Genomic DNA, 16,190 nt, shown 5'->3' on the forward strand with positions numbered 1-16,190 from the left:
GCGGTCCCTCGTATCTCGGTTCAAGAGTTGTCTCGCGCGATAACACTTTTCTCTTATATATATTTTTTTCGCTTTTTTTTTCGTCTTTTTCTTTCTTTAAAAATCGCTAAAAACTTGGCCTACAAAGTTTTAAAAGAACATAGAGCCGCGTACTCGACAAGGTTGATTCGTGTTCGCGAAATATAGAAAGTTTAGTTAACGATAATAAGGGGATCGCGCGAAACGAAGGCGAACCAGTGCCAGTAACATTGAAAATTCACGGGTGAATTCGAGAATGCCGTTTTACCGATTCGCCGATCGAATCGGCCGTCGTTCCATGCATCCATCGTTTAACGAGTAAAGGAATTCGCCTTAACTCGAATCGACGCGAAACATTCGCAATTCTCTCGAACTCACTCCGTCGCTATTACCGATCAACGACGCGCGCGCGTTCCTCCTCTTCCGGCCGCGATCGTCGCGATCGTTGCGCGTGTTCGCCGTTCGTTCCCGTGTTTATTCGCGTCCAACGATTCGTCGCGCGATCAATTGCGATTAAACGTATGCGAGCGCACACACAAACACATATACACGCATCACGCATCTTCACACGTACACACGTGTACACGTACACAGGCATACATGCATATACGTACAGACCGAGCACCCCCGACACACGAGCTTTCTTTTTCCATTCTTCGCGATTATACGCTCGCTCAAAAAACTTTCTTACACACTTTCACGCACACACACACACTCTCTCTCTCTCTCTCTCTCTCTTTCTCTCTGGCTTTCACTCTCTCGCTCTGTCTCGAAACCGATTTTTTCTTGCCGCGTTTTCGGCTTTGCCGCTCATCTTTCTTTCGTTCGCTCGCCTCACTGACAACGAATCCCTCATTCGTCGTTCGCACTAAACGTATATCGATATACTTACGCACCTAGAACGGTACTCTGTGACCAAAAAAATAAATTCTATCGTGTACGTGCGTTGTATTGGCTAAGCTACAATTATCTCTCGCGATCTTTCTATCGATGGATCGCGATCCCACGATATCACGCACGCTCTCTCTCTCTTTCTCTCTCTCTCTCTCTCTCTCTCTCTCTCTCTCTCTCTCGTCCAATTTCCGCCATTCGAACGAGAGCCGAACGATTCGAAGAAAATTTTTCGAATCCGATCGTACGCGGAACTGATCACAGCGTGAATTCGAACGTAATTGCGACAAAGAGAACGGAGATCTATCTTGTCTTTTAGCACCTCGCGAAATCTCCCCACCTTGTATCGGGTTAAAGAAAGTTTTGTAACTTCGCTTCGATTCGAGACATCCTTTGCGTAGATCGACGCGAAATTGCGCTAGAGTTTACTTTTACCGGAATCGATCGACGCGTAATCACGTGTCCGCGGAAAAACAAACAGATCTGCACATGATCGGCAATAGGAGAGATAAGCTTTAGGATATCGCGTCTTCTCGTTCTCTATCTTGCCGAGTGACGCTCTGCCCGAATATCCGTCTCCGATGATTTTGCAGAAAATCGCGCGACCCTCGATTTGTTCGAGAAAACGAAAAAACACAAAGAGAAAGAAAAAGAAAAAGTCGCGAATTGCCTTGTCTCGCGGCAAGAGTCCTGGCTGGCTCTTCGTTCGAATAACTTCGATCTCGTGCACTTTCGATAACGAGAAAAAAGTCGGATCTAAACGTCTCGACGTAAGAAATATATCGCATACACATAGTAGTATTGCTTCGACGTACTTAAATGCTAACGTAACGCACAAATGCGGCGTTTAAAAGTAGTTGAATGGTTCTTACACGATAAATCGATTCGAGTAAGGTAAAGAGACTAAATTTCGTTTAAAAATGCTAGTCGAACTTGTGGAGACGGTGTCGGCGGGATACGAACGCGGAGAACGCGTTCTGCCTCTTTCTCTTTCGTCGAAATTTCTACGAAAAAAACGTCGACTCGTACGCAAGTCGATGAACCTATATTTAACGAACGATCGGTTAGTTCGTAATAAAATCCGAGAAAACGTGGAATACGCGGAACGAATGCGATCAAGGGAAACGAGAACGCGGTCGGTTTGCACCGAGGATTTCCATCGAATGGTAAAATTCGTCGAGCGACGAGCTCGCTAACGACAACTTTCGATCGTTGCTTCGTTCGTGTGGTTTCACTCGGATTTCTCGAAATAATTATCTCCGAAGCGAAGTTCTACCTGAACGCTAGCGTTCCGAAATCTATCAGAGTCTCGGGGAACTGAACCGAATCAAGTCCAGCGACGAAGGTGCAACGTTCTGCGACCGGCAATTTTTCCAAAAAAAAAAATAAAAAAGACGATTGTTCGTTGCGTCCACTTTTTCGCGTAAAAAATCGTTGACCGTGATTGCATAGAGCGAATGGTCTTTATCGAAGAGATTCTCGATGGAAGAAAGTATCGTATAGAAAGACAAAGAAGATACGTTTCGTTCATCCGTGAGCTTTGCCTATCGACGAAGAGAGTGTGTGTAACTATTTTATATAAATCTACAGGCGAAAATAGAGAGACGAACCAGCGCAACCATCAAATTAGTAATAAGTGGTTTGTTTCACTTAAGCGTAGTTACTTACTTAAAGTTACGTTAAGCGTAATGTGTACAATATCCTAAAACGTACAGCGCGATTTCCTCTCAGGCGCTGTTCACTTGGATCGTCGTTCGTTCAGTCGGACACATCGATCTTTTCGAGCCACGATCGAATCGATCGTCCATTAACGTTAACTTTAATACTATGACAAACCAAACGATAAAACTATTATTTTCCTATGCCTTTTTTTCTCTCATTGTTTCCGCTCTCCTCCTCTCTATCCCGCTCGCTCCTTTCGTTTTCATGGAAACATACAAGAAACCTGTGTATACGTACGACTTGCATGGTGAATCAAGTCCACCTCGTTTGTCTTTTCTCGAAGGACCACACGGTGTTCGATGTACCTGCGATCGCGTTTTACGGATCTCTCTCGGTTTATTATCGTTGAAAGATTGTTTCGTTAGAATAAAAGTAGCGTAAAAGTCGAACGTGGATTTGATTCGTGCCAGTTCCGAGCCACTAACGTCTACTTTATATAGATATGTGTAAAAAAATTACACGACAGAGTATATATATATACACATACATATATATATATATATAAACGTAACTTTCACCGAATGTAACCACGGGAGTACCTTCTGTCGTACACTCGATCGAGGTCCTTCGGTTGTATCGGGCTTCGAATCGTTCGACGAGTTTGTAGGAAGCAAGGGAGAAGGATGTGCTACGTGTGTATGTGCGTATTTTGTGTGAGAGTGTCTGTATTCGTGTGTGTTTGTGTGTGTGTGTGTATATTTAACCGTATGTGTATGGCAAGCGTAATGCAAAAGTGTGTGAAATGTGAAAAAAAACAGACACGAAACGATATCGTTGAAGTATGCATAATTTGCATTTAACCGTAGTACGAATAGAAATTCATTAACAAAACAGAAAAATATGAAATAAGGGAAACCAAGTCAACGTTGCTATATCCAAATACAATAATAAAGTACTTGAAAACTTTCCTCGGTTACAGACGAGCTAAAGTACCCTTAACGTTACCAACGATAATAAAAATGTGTTTAAAAATAAAGATCACCATACAACGATACAATACGCTATTCGCTACAATAACGTGGACAATGTTAAATTACAGGTGAACGTAGAAATAACGTACAAAAAGGATTTCTCGAATCGTGTAAATAGTCTCTAAATCAGTAGGACACATATTTAAATCGCGTTAATAATACCTATTGGTTTTTATCAAAAATTCAGGGATCGAGATACAAAGAAAGTCTTTTCCTTTTACGAATCGAAAATAAAAAACGTTTTCTCGTTCGTTTCGTAATTTCCGTGCAACTTTCGTGGATCGAGGATTGACTAGTAATATTCTTGCTTTCGCCTTTTCTCCTCCTCTTTTTTTTTTTATCATTTTTCTCTTCGTTTTTTTTTTTTTTTTTGGTTACTTTTTCGTTTTTTTTTTGTTCCTCTTTTTCTTCGATATTTTTCCTAAGAAAACCTCCGTCGATATACAAGACGCGACCCTCGACGATTTATTTACAAAACGCGACAAAGATTTATTTATTGCGACGCTATCGTGTCGTATTCCGATGCAGCGAAATATGAAAGAGCATACATTATTAAAAATAGAAATGCAGTGTAAGAAGGGGTAAAATCGCGTCTTGCATCATGACAGACGTCGAGTGACATTTTTTTTTTTTTTTTTTTGTTATTCGTTCGTACGCCGTTTTTACCCAGAGGTGGGCAGAAAATACTACCACTGGTATATATAAAAAAATAAAGATGATCGATTAAAACGAGCTCCGCAAAAAATTGCTTTAATAAAAAATTATATCTTTCGAGAGTATGAAAACCTCGCAGTTTGGTAACTTCAAGTTAAGACTTAAGTTGCACTTGTAAGTTTCCTCTAATTTCATTCGTATCCTCGGCATCGATTATATTACAAAATTATATAGAAATTTGCGTTTTCATCGTTTTATACGCTAGGAAATAAGGGTCTATCTTAAGTAAACAGTAGTATTAGTAACAGGAGTCTCCTATATGATAACTTACGAATACAAATGGTGAAATTTTTACGATAAAAAACAAACGTCGACGTGTAAATGTACATAAAAAGATACGTACAAAGGCGAAACGACATTTAAAAAATTCAATCTTCTTTTTCATCATCGTCGCTATTGTAAATTTCATTCGTCCTTTCTTTCTTTTTTTTTTTTTTTTCTGTGGTTTTCTCAACGTTTTCACTTTTTTTCAGCTTGCTTTTACTCGAACAACTTTTCTTTAATATCTAAGAGACGTTAACTATTTCCCGTAAAAATTTCCACAAATTAAAAGCAGTCAGACTTTCTATTTCTACGTAAAAAACGCATGCACTGTGCCCGCCTCTGGGATGCACTTAGCTCTGTATTTTCCATTTTCCGCGCTCCGTCTCTCATTCTCTCTTTCGCTCGCACGCTCCGCCATACATTTTCGACCATTCGAACACACGTACGAACATAAACACGCACACAGAACAAAGAACACGAAAGCACACTCACGCACACACGCAAGCCCTCTGTTACTCGATTTTCTTCTGCCTGCCACTTTGTCCCTCCATTTTGCTATTTCTTTCTTGCGTGTAAACTTTCTATCTCTTTCTCGTCTCCAAGATCTCGTTAAAAAAATAAAAAAATATCTTCTTTCCTCTGGTTCCGCGATAACTTTCGCTCCTGGCAAATTCCCATTTTGTCCATTGTTTTCTCCTCGTTTCTCTCGCACTCCCTCTCGTTCTCTCTTTCCGCATTCTTACTACTGTTATACCCGTCCGCTTTCATTCGTCCGATAACAACATTGCACGGCTCCCAGCTCCAAACTTATACTGTCTTATAGCCTTATCACGTTTTACGCTCTAAGTGTCTCCGTTAAACATATACACGTACATACATTGAACTTATCGCTGTACCGCATTTCCATTGAACGCATCCAGACTGTTTGTAGCTGCGTGGTTCACGCGTACCGCGAACGCGATCGTATTTTGCCCCGTACAATCTATCGATGGCGCGCTACGATCCGGCTGCCAAGGAACAGGGTAGCAGAAATCGTTCTGTAGGCGAGTGACTGTAGAGTGGCAACGAATACGATGTTCGGCTTTCTTATCGAAGAAGGCTGTATCACGCCGTCTCTTTTTCAACGCCAAACACTCTGGTGCCCGTCGACGCGATGCGATCCTTCGACCTCGGGTCAGACACGCTGCCCATCCTTCCAAGGGAAGCTACGCCGACAACGTACCTGTGCGAGATCGATCATAGAACGTAGCTCGAGGATCGAAGAACGGATCGCAGCGATGATCGTCCGTTCGGAGGATCCTTCGAGCGGTCCAAGTCGACGCGTTGCGGACATTCTTCGACGATCGACGATCGCGTTGCTGACCCGAGATCGCGATACGATTTGACGTATCGAAGGCAACGCGCAAAGACGTAATTCCTTATCGGCGTCGGACCAACGGTTTCGGCCACTTTTGCTTGGACAGAGATCTCGATCGATGCGCGATGCTTGCGTATATTACAAGCAATTATTCCAAGAACGTTACTTCCAAACGATCTACGGATCGCATTTATGCCTGACGCTTACAGGATATTCCAGCTTTAACGAGACTCGAGTTTCTCATTTGTCGTTGCGCTCTGGTTTTCGCATCGAAAGTACTCTCTTACCGGCTTTTGTTCTCTGTACGCGTGCCGATCTGTACGTTTCCTAACGTGCACATGTCCATGTATACATCAGATGTACAAATATGTTCAACTGTTCTTTGGTACATGCAGATATATGCGTACATCTACAGTAGACACTCTAATAGTAGTAGTGGTAGTAGAAGTAGTAGTAGTAATAGTAATAGTAAGAGTAATAGTACTACTAGTAGTAGTAGTAGTAGTAATAGTAGCAGTAATAGTGGTAGTGGTAGTAACAGTAGTAGTAGTAGTAGTAGTAGTGAAAATAGTAGTGGTAGTAGTCAGCAGTAGCAGCGTAGCAGCAGCAGCAGCAGCAGCAGCAGCAGCGGCGGCAGCAGCAGCGAAAGCAATTAGCAATTAAAGTAGCAGCAGCAACAGACGCAGCCAACAGAAACAGCAGCAACGGCAATAGCAACGGCAGCAATAACATTACCGTCTTCGTAATCATAATAATTATAGTAGTAGTAGTAGCGGCATTAGCAGCAGTAATAATAATAATCGTAATAATAATAATGGTAATAGTGCTAATGATAGTAATAGTAATAAAGGTAATGATAATTAGTAATCGAATAATAGTAATGACGATAATGACAATTGCAAAAATAACAGCGACTATATTGATTGCGTTAAAAACATTATCAACTAGTAGTAATGCGTTTCGTAGCGAACGTATATCGTATGTAACAAAAATAGAGAAATTTGGAGAACGATGAAAGGAAAGGCGACTGAACGATCGCTTGCCTTTCGCTAGGACTTCGAAAAGAAGGAAAAGAGAAAACGAACAAAATACGAAGGTACGAAAGATGATGCGTTTTCGCGCGGAGCGAAAGAAGACCGCGCAACGGTTTAACGGAGGTTCGCCGTCGTCCACGTACTTGATCGGTCATTCGCAAATTCGAAGAAGGAAAGGAATCGTTTCGTGGGCGCGCGAACTTTCCGCAGTCCGTCGCCTTCGATCGTCCGCGTTTTATCTGCGAGGTATGGCTCGAGTTAAAAAAAAAAAAAAAAAAAGAGAAAAAGAAGAAAAGAAAAGACGCGTGTAGAAAGAACAACGCGATGAACAGGAAGGTGGTCGGGAAGTCCAGCAAGAACACAGATTAAACGAGAAAAATAAGATTTGCAAATTGCCTCTAAACGAACGCTAGTCGTTCGAACGCGATCTATACAATACGAGAGCGATAAAAATCGTAACGCTTAAAAAAATATAAATCGATCGATAAAATTGTACGTGGAAAATGGTAGATAGAAATAGGATTGCTCGAGCATATCAGGAGCTAACTAGAGGTAGGATCGACTTGGTCGATCGCGTTTGGCGCTTCGTGTTTCGTGCCTGGTATCACGCGCTCGCTACAATCTCGCTTTTCCGCCATTAATCGTCGTCGGTTCGCTCGTGTTCTCGGGGTTTACGCAGAGCGAGTCTCGAAAGCGTGAACGCCTTTTCTTTCTTGGACAAACGACCACTCGCCAAGGATCACCGAGACCCACGACGCTTCTACCTTCCCAATCTCTCTCTCTCTCTCTCTCTCTTATCGTCGGTTTTTCTCTCGCGAATAATCGTTTTGAGACGATCGAATCAAGCTAGAGAGATCGTTCCGCGCTTGTTCGCGACGATGACAACGAAACGTCGTTGCACCGGTTCTATTCGACGTTTATCGAGTGCAACTTTGTACGCACCATGATAAATCGCGTTGAAAATAAAATCTCGATGGTCGATTCGTGGCGAGTACATCGTGTCCTCCTCTTTTGGAGCTTACGTTGTACACGATGTTCGTGCTTTTTCGATTGCTCGTTCGACTTTCGCTTCTCTTTCTCTCTTTTTCTTTCTCACGCGCACTCTCTCGTCTCCTCTCTCCGTTACATCTATCGAAGCCATTTTCACTCGTTCCGTGTTTCTTTCATTCCTTTCCTTCGCTAAACCCTCCTTTCTCTCTCTCACACTCTCTCTTTCTCTCTCGCATACACACGCACGTATTCGGTGTATTCGGACGCACCTATATAATTTCATGCAAGCTAAGACGCGACCATCGTCTCTCGCATTTTCTCTGAACTAAGATATTTAGACAAGAATATAACAGCGGTATAAAAAACTTTTCAACACTGAAAAATACAAATCTATCGTAAGTGACTACCATTGTTACTCGTTCCCCCAAAATGTTCATCCCTCCTTCTTTTTTTCGCTTTTCCCATGCTGTTTCGTAACCCATACCGTTTTTGAGTCACTCGTGCGCATTACACGAACGACAGTGTACGCGTTACGTCGCGCCTGTGCTTATGCAAGCATCGTTCGGTCGGCATCGCGATATCTTTCGTTATTCGAAACTTCCGCTTCTCCGCTTTTCCACGCGTTTCCACGCTCCACGATTTTCCTATCCGTTTCTCTTGCATCCCGCTACTGTCGTGTCGCGCAATCAACATCTATATTTCAAGTTTACATCCATTATCTTTTCTTTTTTCAAGTCCATCAGAATATATTAAATATTTCGATCGTTATTATCAATTATATATTAGTATTTTATATCCTGTACCTACATGTACACACACACACATATATACATATACATATATACACACAAATATGTATATACATGTAAACACGCGTATATACATATATATGTGTATGTATATATATATATAATTGTCATTATATTATATATTATGCTTTATCACACATATTACAAAGGAGGTGAAGAATCATACCTAACATATTGTTTGTTACTCTTGTAGTTGTTGTAGTTGTTACTTTTTTTTTTTCTTAAGGGCGATTTTCTCAAACAATAACTTTGCTGCGAAATGTAGCTTATCATTATCGTTATTATTATTATTATTATTATTTATTATTTATTATTTATTATTTATTATTATTATTATTATTATTATTATTATCAATCGTCATCGTTATTATTTTTCTCTTCTTTGCTTTAAATTCTTAGCGTGCCATTGCCGGCAGACTTGCGTTTCCATCGTGTGTACGCGTGCACGTTCGTACGTATAAAGTTTCGCTATAGGCGACTACAGAGTCGCGGTTATTCCCTTTATCCATACTTCCTCGCGGCCTCAGCCCCTATTTTCAACGCAGCAGTCGCGCGCGATGTTCGTACGACATCAAACGTCAAGCAGCGAGTCCATCTGATTTTCGTGATTCGCGGTTCGGCGACTTTTCTTTCTTCGCGACTTGCCGACTAGCAGAGAAATGTAAAAATTCGTCGAGTCGCGCGTAATATGCCGTCCCGTCGATCGTGCTCGAAAGCGATATGTCACTTATCCGCTACGCGTGGAATCTCGACAACATTCGCGAAATAATTTTACCTAAACGCTGCTCAATTCGTATATCGGCAATATCCCCGATAACGGTCAACTAAAATTTTCTAATTGATCTAAGCATCGAGTGTGCACAGAGCAACCGTTCGCGGTTCGTTGATCGAGCGCGAAACAAAACGAATCTTTCATCGATATTGCCCACCTACCTAGGCACGGAAATTTCGAAATTGCACATTGATTTGCCAACGATCGATAAGCGAACGTTAAAATGTCTGATAAGGTCATTGTCTCGAGTACTTGGTATTTCGCGCGAACCTACGCCGACGTCGACACTCTGCCGGAACGTTTTCATCCGAGGAAAAGCGACTGGAGTTTCGCGTACGAAACACGCGCACGTACGTTCTCGCGTGTATGTATGCCTTTGTCTGTGTTTGTGTTTGTGTGTGTGTGTGTGTGTGCCCGCGCGCGTGCGCGCGAGCGGCGAAATCGGTACGATCCGTGTCAGAACACAGGTGAACGCAAAAAACGCTCGAAGAAGAAGAAATTCGTTTAGTCGAGATCGCGCGATAGTTCTGGCACGGATACCGGGTTCGTTTCGGTCGTTCGTGGCGTGAAAACGCGCAAACGAGCCGAGATTTCTGTTTTACGGGGCATGATAACGCGAGTGTATCGATAGAAGGAGACGTCCCGCTCGATTCAACGGCGGAACGCCGCGCATTCGTCAACGATTAGAAAAATTTGTCTAGAAAAATCTCGATCTCGATTCTCGCCCAAATACTCGGCTCGCTGTCGAGTATCGGAACAATACTACTTTCTATATAATATATATTAATATATATATCATATGTATATGAATATATATATATATACTTTGTTTTAATTATCAATTGATTTAGGTGAATTGGTACCTAGATAAGTTTCACTACGATTATATCGATCGATTAGTGGGGAGAACGTGTCCGTGCACGAACGAGATCGTGTGTCTAAGAGTTGGTCTCGTTTTCGTGTGTCGGTGTGTACGAGCTCGGGGTCGCGCGCGAAATCGTTTTCGAACGCGTATCGTTTCGTGCTCGTTTACGGGATGCAAATTTTCACCTAGTATATATATGAGCCGCGGTAGCTTCGTAGCCGCGCCAACGCGATCAAAGGTTTTCCCATTCCTTCGAAGCCGTCGTTAACGGTATCGTCTCTCGACCTCGAAAATTCTTCGCCAGCCCTCTCTTCCATCTCTCCGATCGATTTACGACCGAATCTCGACGCGTACAGAGACGCACGCGGCCGACGTCGCGTTTCCAACTTTCATCCCCGAGCGATCTTTCGTGGAAACGATACGCACGGTGTACGCGGTGATAAACGAAAGGCAGCGTTACGATCGTTACCGATCGACGAAAATAAACGAATTGCACGCGTGTTTTCTCGAACCGCGCCGCGACCGAAAGTCAAGGAACAAACGGAGGAGACGCGTCGGAATCGGAGGGGCAAGCGAATCGTCGAGTCGAACGTGTTTCTCTTATCATCGAAGCAATTGGAAAACCATCTGGACGCACCGCGTCATATATGCACGCTTATACGCTGCGTTTGGTATATGCGTTTTTAATAAATTTATCCGTGAGATAGCGACGCTGCCGAGACGCGTGAATCGCAGCGCTTGCTTCTTAATCGCGTGAGTCGCCGCGTTTCATCGCTCCTCGTCCACGCGAGAACGGTGCCGAGCGTCGACAAAATTACGCTAACTAATGCTCTTCCCTTCCTTTGTCCTTTTGTTTCACCCTTTCCCCTCCCCCCCCATTTTCTCTCCTTCCTTCCTACTCGCCGTTCACTCGCCGCGCCCCTTCGTTCACAAAAATCTCGCTCGGTTTTTTCAGACCTCGACAAGGTTCTCCGCGTGGCACGAACGATGTTAATCGTTACTCGAAATAAACGCGTCCATTCGCTTCCATCGCAACTATTCTCGCCGGTCGACCGATCTAGGACACGGTCGAAATACCTTCTGTGTCCGCCAACGTTTTTCCAAACGAGATCGATAAACGTGTAAAACACGAATGCTCGCCACGAATATTTTCCTACGTTAATGTAATAGCCGATCGGTTTACAAGATTCGACGTTGAGTTGAGTTGCGTGTATGCGAGCATCGTGAATAATTCGTGTGAACGAAGGGACGGAGATGATCGTCGTTAACGTGGCTCGTTTCTTCAGCCTTTCCCACCCTCTTTCTCTCTCTCTCTCTCTCTCTCTCTCTCTTTCTCTCTCTCTCTCTCTCTCTTTCTCTATCTATCTCTCTTTCATGCACTTTTCTTCTTTCTATCACGCATTCATACACACGTGTGTACAGACAATCGATTTTTCGTTCTGTTTCTCGTTTTTCTCTCGTACACTCTTCTTCTCGTCCCTCTGTTTTTCGCTCTGTTCTCTCACGCGGATATCTCGTACCTCGTGTGGATCCTAGACGTCACCTAATCTATGGCGACACGTATATACAAAAAGAGTACCAAAAAAATAAATATATATGTAAATATATATATGTATATATAGATGTGGAAATTACTTTTGTTTATTCATTCCTCCTAAACGTACGCGAAAGTACGCATCGGTTAATCCACGATTAATTTTTATCGATTCGTTCTCGGATGACTAAATTTGTGATATCGTAGGTATGCGTGTACGCGTATGTATGTGCCTACGTGTCTGTGTGTCGTGTATATTTTTTCTTTACGAATGCGTAACACGCGAAAACGTGTCGTTAAAGATACTCGTCGTGCGAGGTTAATCTACGAGCTTATGGTTTCAACTGACGGTGCTGCTACGTATAAAACGACCATCTATTAAGCGGAACACATAACGTTGCATACTGATAACCATCCGTGTCGTTTCCACCGTTGCATCCTTGTCCGAAATTCGCGTCGACTCTCTTTCCACTCTCGTTTCCTCTGCGAACATTTTTCCAACCACCGACTGCTTCGTATCCGTTTATCGAGAAGAAAATGAAAGATGATAGCTGCGGGCCAGGATGTCGGACGAAAGTTAACGCGTGGCAACTTGGACACGGTCGGAAGCGACACGCCGGCGATTACCACCGAGAAAAGTCCTCTGTTCCTCCTTCGAAGAATAAAACTTATAATAACGCGTCTCCGTCGAGATGAGATTTCATTTGAACTACGTCGATTGCATCATTGCGTTTGATTATATACATCGAGCGAAGAAATTCGTTAGGATCGAGAAAACGTGCATCGCGACAGCCGTTCAACGCGGATCGTATCGGTACAAGAAGGATCGGTCATCTACACAGCAGAAACCCGTGCAGTTTTCTTCGTATTTTATCCTATCGACTTAGCGTTCATTCGCGCGAAAACAACGTTAATCTTTGCACGCGTTTCCTTCGGATCTCCTATATATCGGACGTATGAAGAGTAATTTGCTAGGAGCTCGATCGCTGCGTCTCTTCCCCGTCGAGAAAATTGTAACGCGTACGTGTTATGGATGTGTGTCTGTGCATGTGTGTGTGTGTATGTGTCCGCCCTGCAAAGGAGCGTTACTGTATATTCGCGAGATCGACTTACTCCAAATACACCGATCCAATGGAGAGACGTTCGCCGCTCGTTGTTCGAAAAGAAGAAACGCGGAGGCCCAGGTACGTAGAATCGTTTACGTTCCAACACCAGGTTCGAGGATCGTTTCCGGATTCACGGCCGAGATTAGTCCCGTGACTGGTTTCGATCGCGAGAAATCTCCCGTTTCTTCGCTCTCTCGGTCTCTCGGTGCTTTTTCCTTCCTTGACTTTCGAGTGCCGACGCGACCGTTCCTTTTGTACTCTCTTTTATTTTCTTGAAAACGAGTAACCGACTGTACCATCGTTTTCTTTCCTCCCGTCGTTTGAGACATTTTTGGAAGGGTCGCTCGGTTAAGGTTTCGTGTATTGGCTGAGGATCTGGTACGGTTAAGCAAACTCAACGCGCGATCGTGCGTTAAGTGAATTGGACTATCGTCTTTTCAACGTCCGTTTCGAATTCCATTTCTCTACTTCGATCTCCTAAGCCCCCTGTTTATCCTTCCTCCTCCTTCTTGTTTCGTCTCTTTTTCGCAATCTCTCCTTCACGCACGCACGCACGCACGCACGCACGCACGCACGCACACACACTCAGGCAAACGCGCACGCATTCTATTCTTTTTCTTACACTTTCGTTCTTGCTTCCATTGACTCTCGGCATATTTTCTCACCTCCGTCTCACTTTCTTTCGGTTATTCCACTATTTTCTATCCCATGATACTTTTTGCTACTTACTTCTTGCATTCAAATAAGTTAATTAGTAAAAAATCGTTTATTTTACTCAAATATTTTGTCTACGAGCGCAACGTCACGTTTTTCACGCGGGAAACGCATGTGTATATATATGTATGTTATATATACATACAGATATATAACGTATATATACATATATATATATATATATAACGCACCTATGTAACATTTAATAAGTTCTTAAAAGCTAAAGACCGTGTGATACAGATAATTATCTGACACACAGCGATTCGAAGCGTGGTTGGTTTTTCATTACCTATTCAACGTCCAACGCGAATGGCTCATTTTGAAACGTTTGCGTCTTTATATTTATATCACTCTTCCGCGTTCATCTACCAGCTCGCGAGTATCGACCATTTTCTAACTCTTTCCGTCGCTCTGCCGTCTCATCTCTCCATCCGCATCTCCTCTTCGTCGTTCATTCACACAGGCATACACGCTCTTCCGATTCTTTCCAATCATTTCCTTTACTCGCTTTCGTCCCTCGCGATCTTTTGCTCTCTCGTGCTCGCGTTCCATCAATCTTAATCCTCGCGGTTTCACGTCGAATCAGGTACTCGCTATCACCTCTTACCGTTTCGATTCACGTTCACACTCGTACGTTCCTTATATATTTTCGTACACCTCTCGGGTCAGGTTCGAAGCGACGGTCGCATCCTTCCATCGAGGAGAGGGCAAACTGCCGTTTGGCTACCTCGATCGACGCTCGATTCTGCCTCGATCGATTTCTCGAGGTGGCACAGAACGCTCGACGAAAGAAAGGGACCAATTGCCCCGGTACGGCGCTCCGTTCCTCTCGTTCTCCGATTTCCTTTCCTGATTGCCTTGGCCTGTTCGACGAGAAAGAACGAGCGAGATCGCAAAAGGAGGAGGTGGAGCAAGTAGAAGACGAAGAAGATGAAGAAGAAGAAGAAGGAGGAGGAGGTGGAGGAGCAGGAGGAGAAAATGAACAAGGTGGAAAGCGCACGTTCGTCGCGCGAAAGATTCCGGTTTCCTCCGAAAGTTTCCGGATTCCGGCTCGCAAAAAACGGATAGACAATCGGTGGACAACGGAGAACGATGTTCCTCGTGGTAGCTTCTGCGCCTCTGCCCGACGCGCGATCGATCGACGAGGAGATCCGTCGTCCGTCTTCGGCCGACGCGCTACGAGAAAAGGAACGAGCGAACAGGCAAGGAGAGGAAGAGGAACACCTGGAACGAATCTTCCCGTTTGACAGTCGGTAATGGGAAGAGACGATCCGCGAGCGCGAACAACGATTGAAACCTCTCGTCGGACGCGTCCAACGCGTGCTCCGTACGAGAGAGCTTTTAATTATGGCCGCCTACGCGCATTCGTAACTTATATATATATATATATGTGTGTGTATGTATATATATATATACGTCGATATCGATATCGGTAACTAACGCATGTTCCATCTCTCGGTCGGACGAAAGGCGTTTAGGGCGACGGTCCGTTGTTCCTTCTTGGCCTCGACTCGTTCGTTTGTCATAAAGCGGAACTAGCGCGCAGCACTCCGTGTATTACCGACGCACCGACGAATCGTCGACGAGTCTTCCTACTCCGCTGCTAAACCGTTTTTCCTCGTGGTGAATCGTTGGTGCGCTGAGTGTCACACATACAAACTCGGAGACGAAAGATCGAAGTGGTCGTCGGTGCGAAAAGGTAACGTCGAGACGCATCGGCTGGCAGAAGACGATGATGGCGGCGGCGGCGGCGGCAGCGGCGGCGGCGGCGGTGACGGCGGTGGTGGTGGTAGTGGTGGTGGTAGTAGTGGTGGTGGTGGTGGTGGTGGTGGTGGTAGTGGATGTGTGATGGTAGTAATGGCCGTGACGGTGGTGATGGCGACTGATTTGTTCGCCGTGTAACCGGTAAACACGTCCATGTAGCGGTGGATAGCAGAGCAAAGGTAACTCATAGTGGAATAGTAATGGTGGTGATTGCGATAGAGCGGTAATAGCAATAGCGATAATAGCGATAGTAGTAGAATAGCCATAGTACCGACGATCAGTGGGTAGTAGCGATAATAACGGTTTTCGGGCTGTGTTTCGATGCAGGTAGGTATGTGAGCAAGGGTGAGACGAAGTGTCGGACGGGCCGTGGGAGGTTGAATGAATGGAAGGGTGGGTGGCGGCGGGCGGTAGAAGGTTCTCGTAGGGGGGGGCGGGGGAGGAGAAGTTGGTACGTAGAAGTGGTAGTTAATTAGCTAGGGTTGCGAGATAATTAGGGACAACGCAGCTGGGGTTAACACCAGCGGTACGGCACGGCCCGAGGTCGATCCGCACCCTCCTTCACCAACGGCTTGTGGAACTCGCGACCTGGTCGCGAGTGAATCGTCGCCCAGCAGTGCTCGCAATAGTACTGCAACAACAACAAATGAGAATGCGCGTTTCGC

At 44.4% G+C, this 16,190-nt stretch overlaps 1 protein-coding gene across 2 annotated transcripts in view; it reads right to left on the reverse strand.

Moving 5' to 3' along the window:
- Positions 1–8,999: 8,999 nt before the first annotated feature.
- The window catches only part of LOC117234940 (cytoplasmic polyadenylation element-binding protein 2-like), a 59,391-nt gene continuing 52,200 nt past the window's right edge, over positions 9,000–16,190 (reverse strand). For both annotated transcript variants that reach the window (XM_033496528.1, XM_033496527.1), the window contains one exon: positions 9,000–16,156. In XM_033496528.1, the coding sequence (XP_033352419.1) occupies positions 16,040–16,156 (117 nt within the window). In that variant the 3' untranslated portion in view covers positions 9,000–16,039. The remainder of the gene's footprint in view (positions 16,157–16,190) is intronic.

Source organism: Bombus vosnesenskii, unplaced genomic scaffold (assembly GCF_011952255.1).
Source record: "Bombus vosnesenskii isolate JDL3184/JDL3185 unplaced genomic scaffold, Bvos_JDL3184-5_v1.1 scf7180000013311, whole genome shotgun sequence".
Classification (NCBI taxonomy): domain Eukaryota; kingdom Metazoa; phylum Arthropoda; class Insecta; order Hymenoptera; family Apidae; genus Bombus; species Bombus vosnesenskii.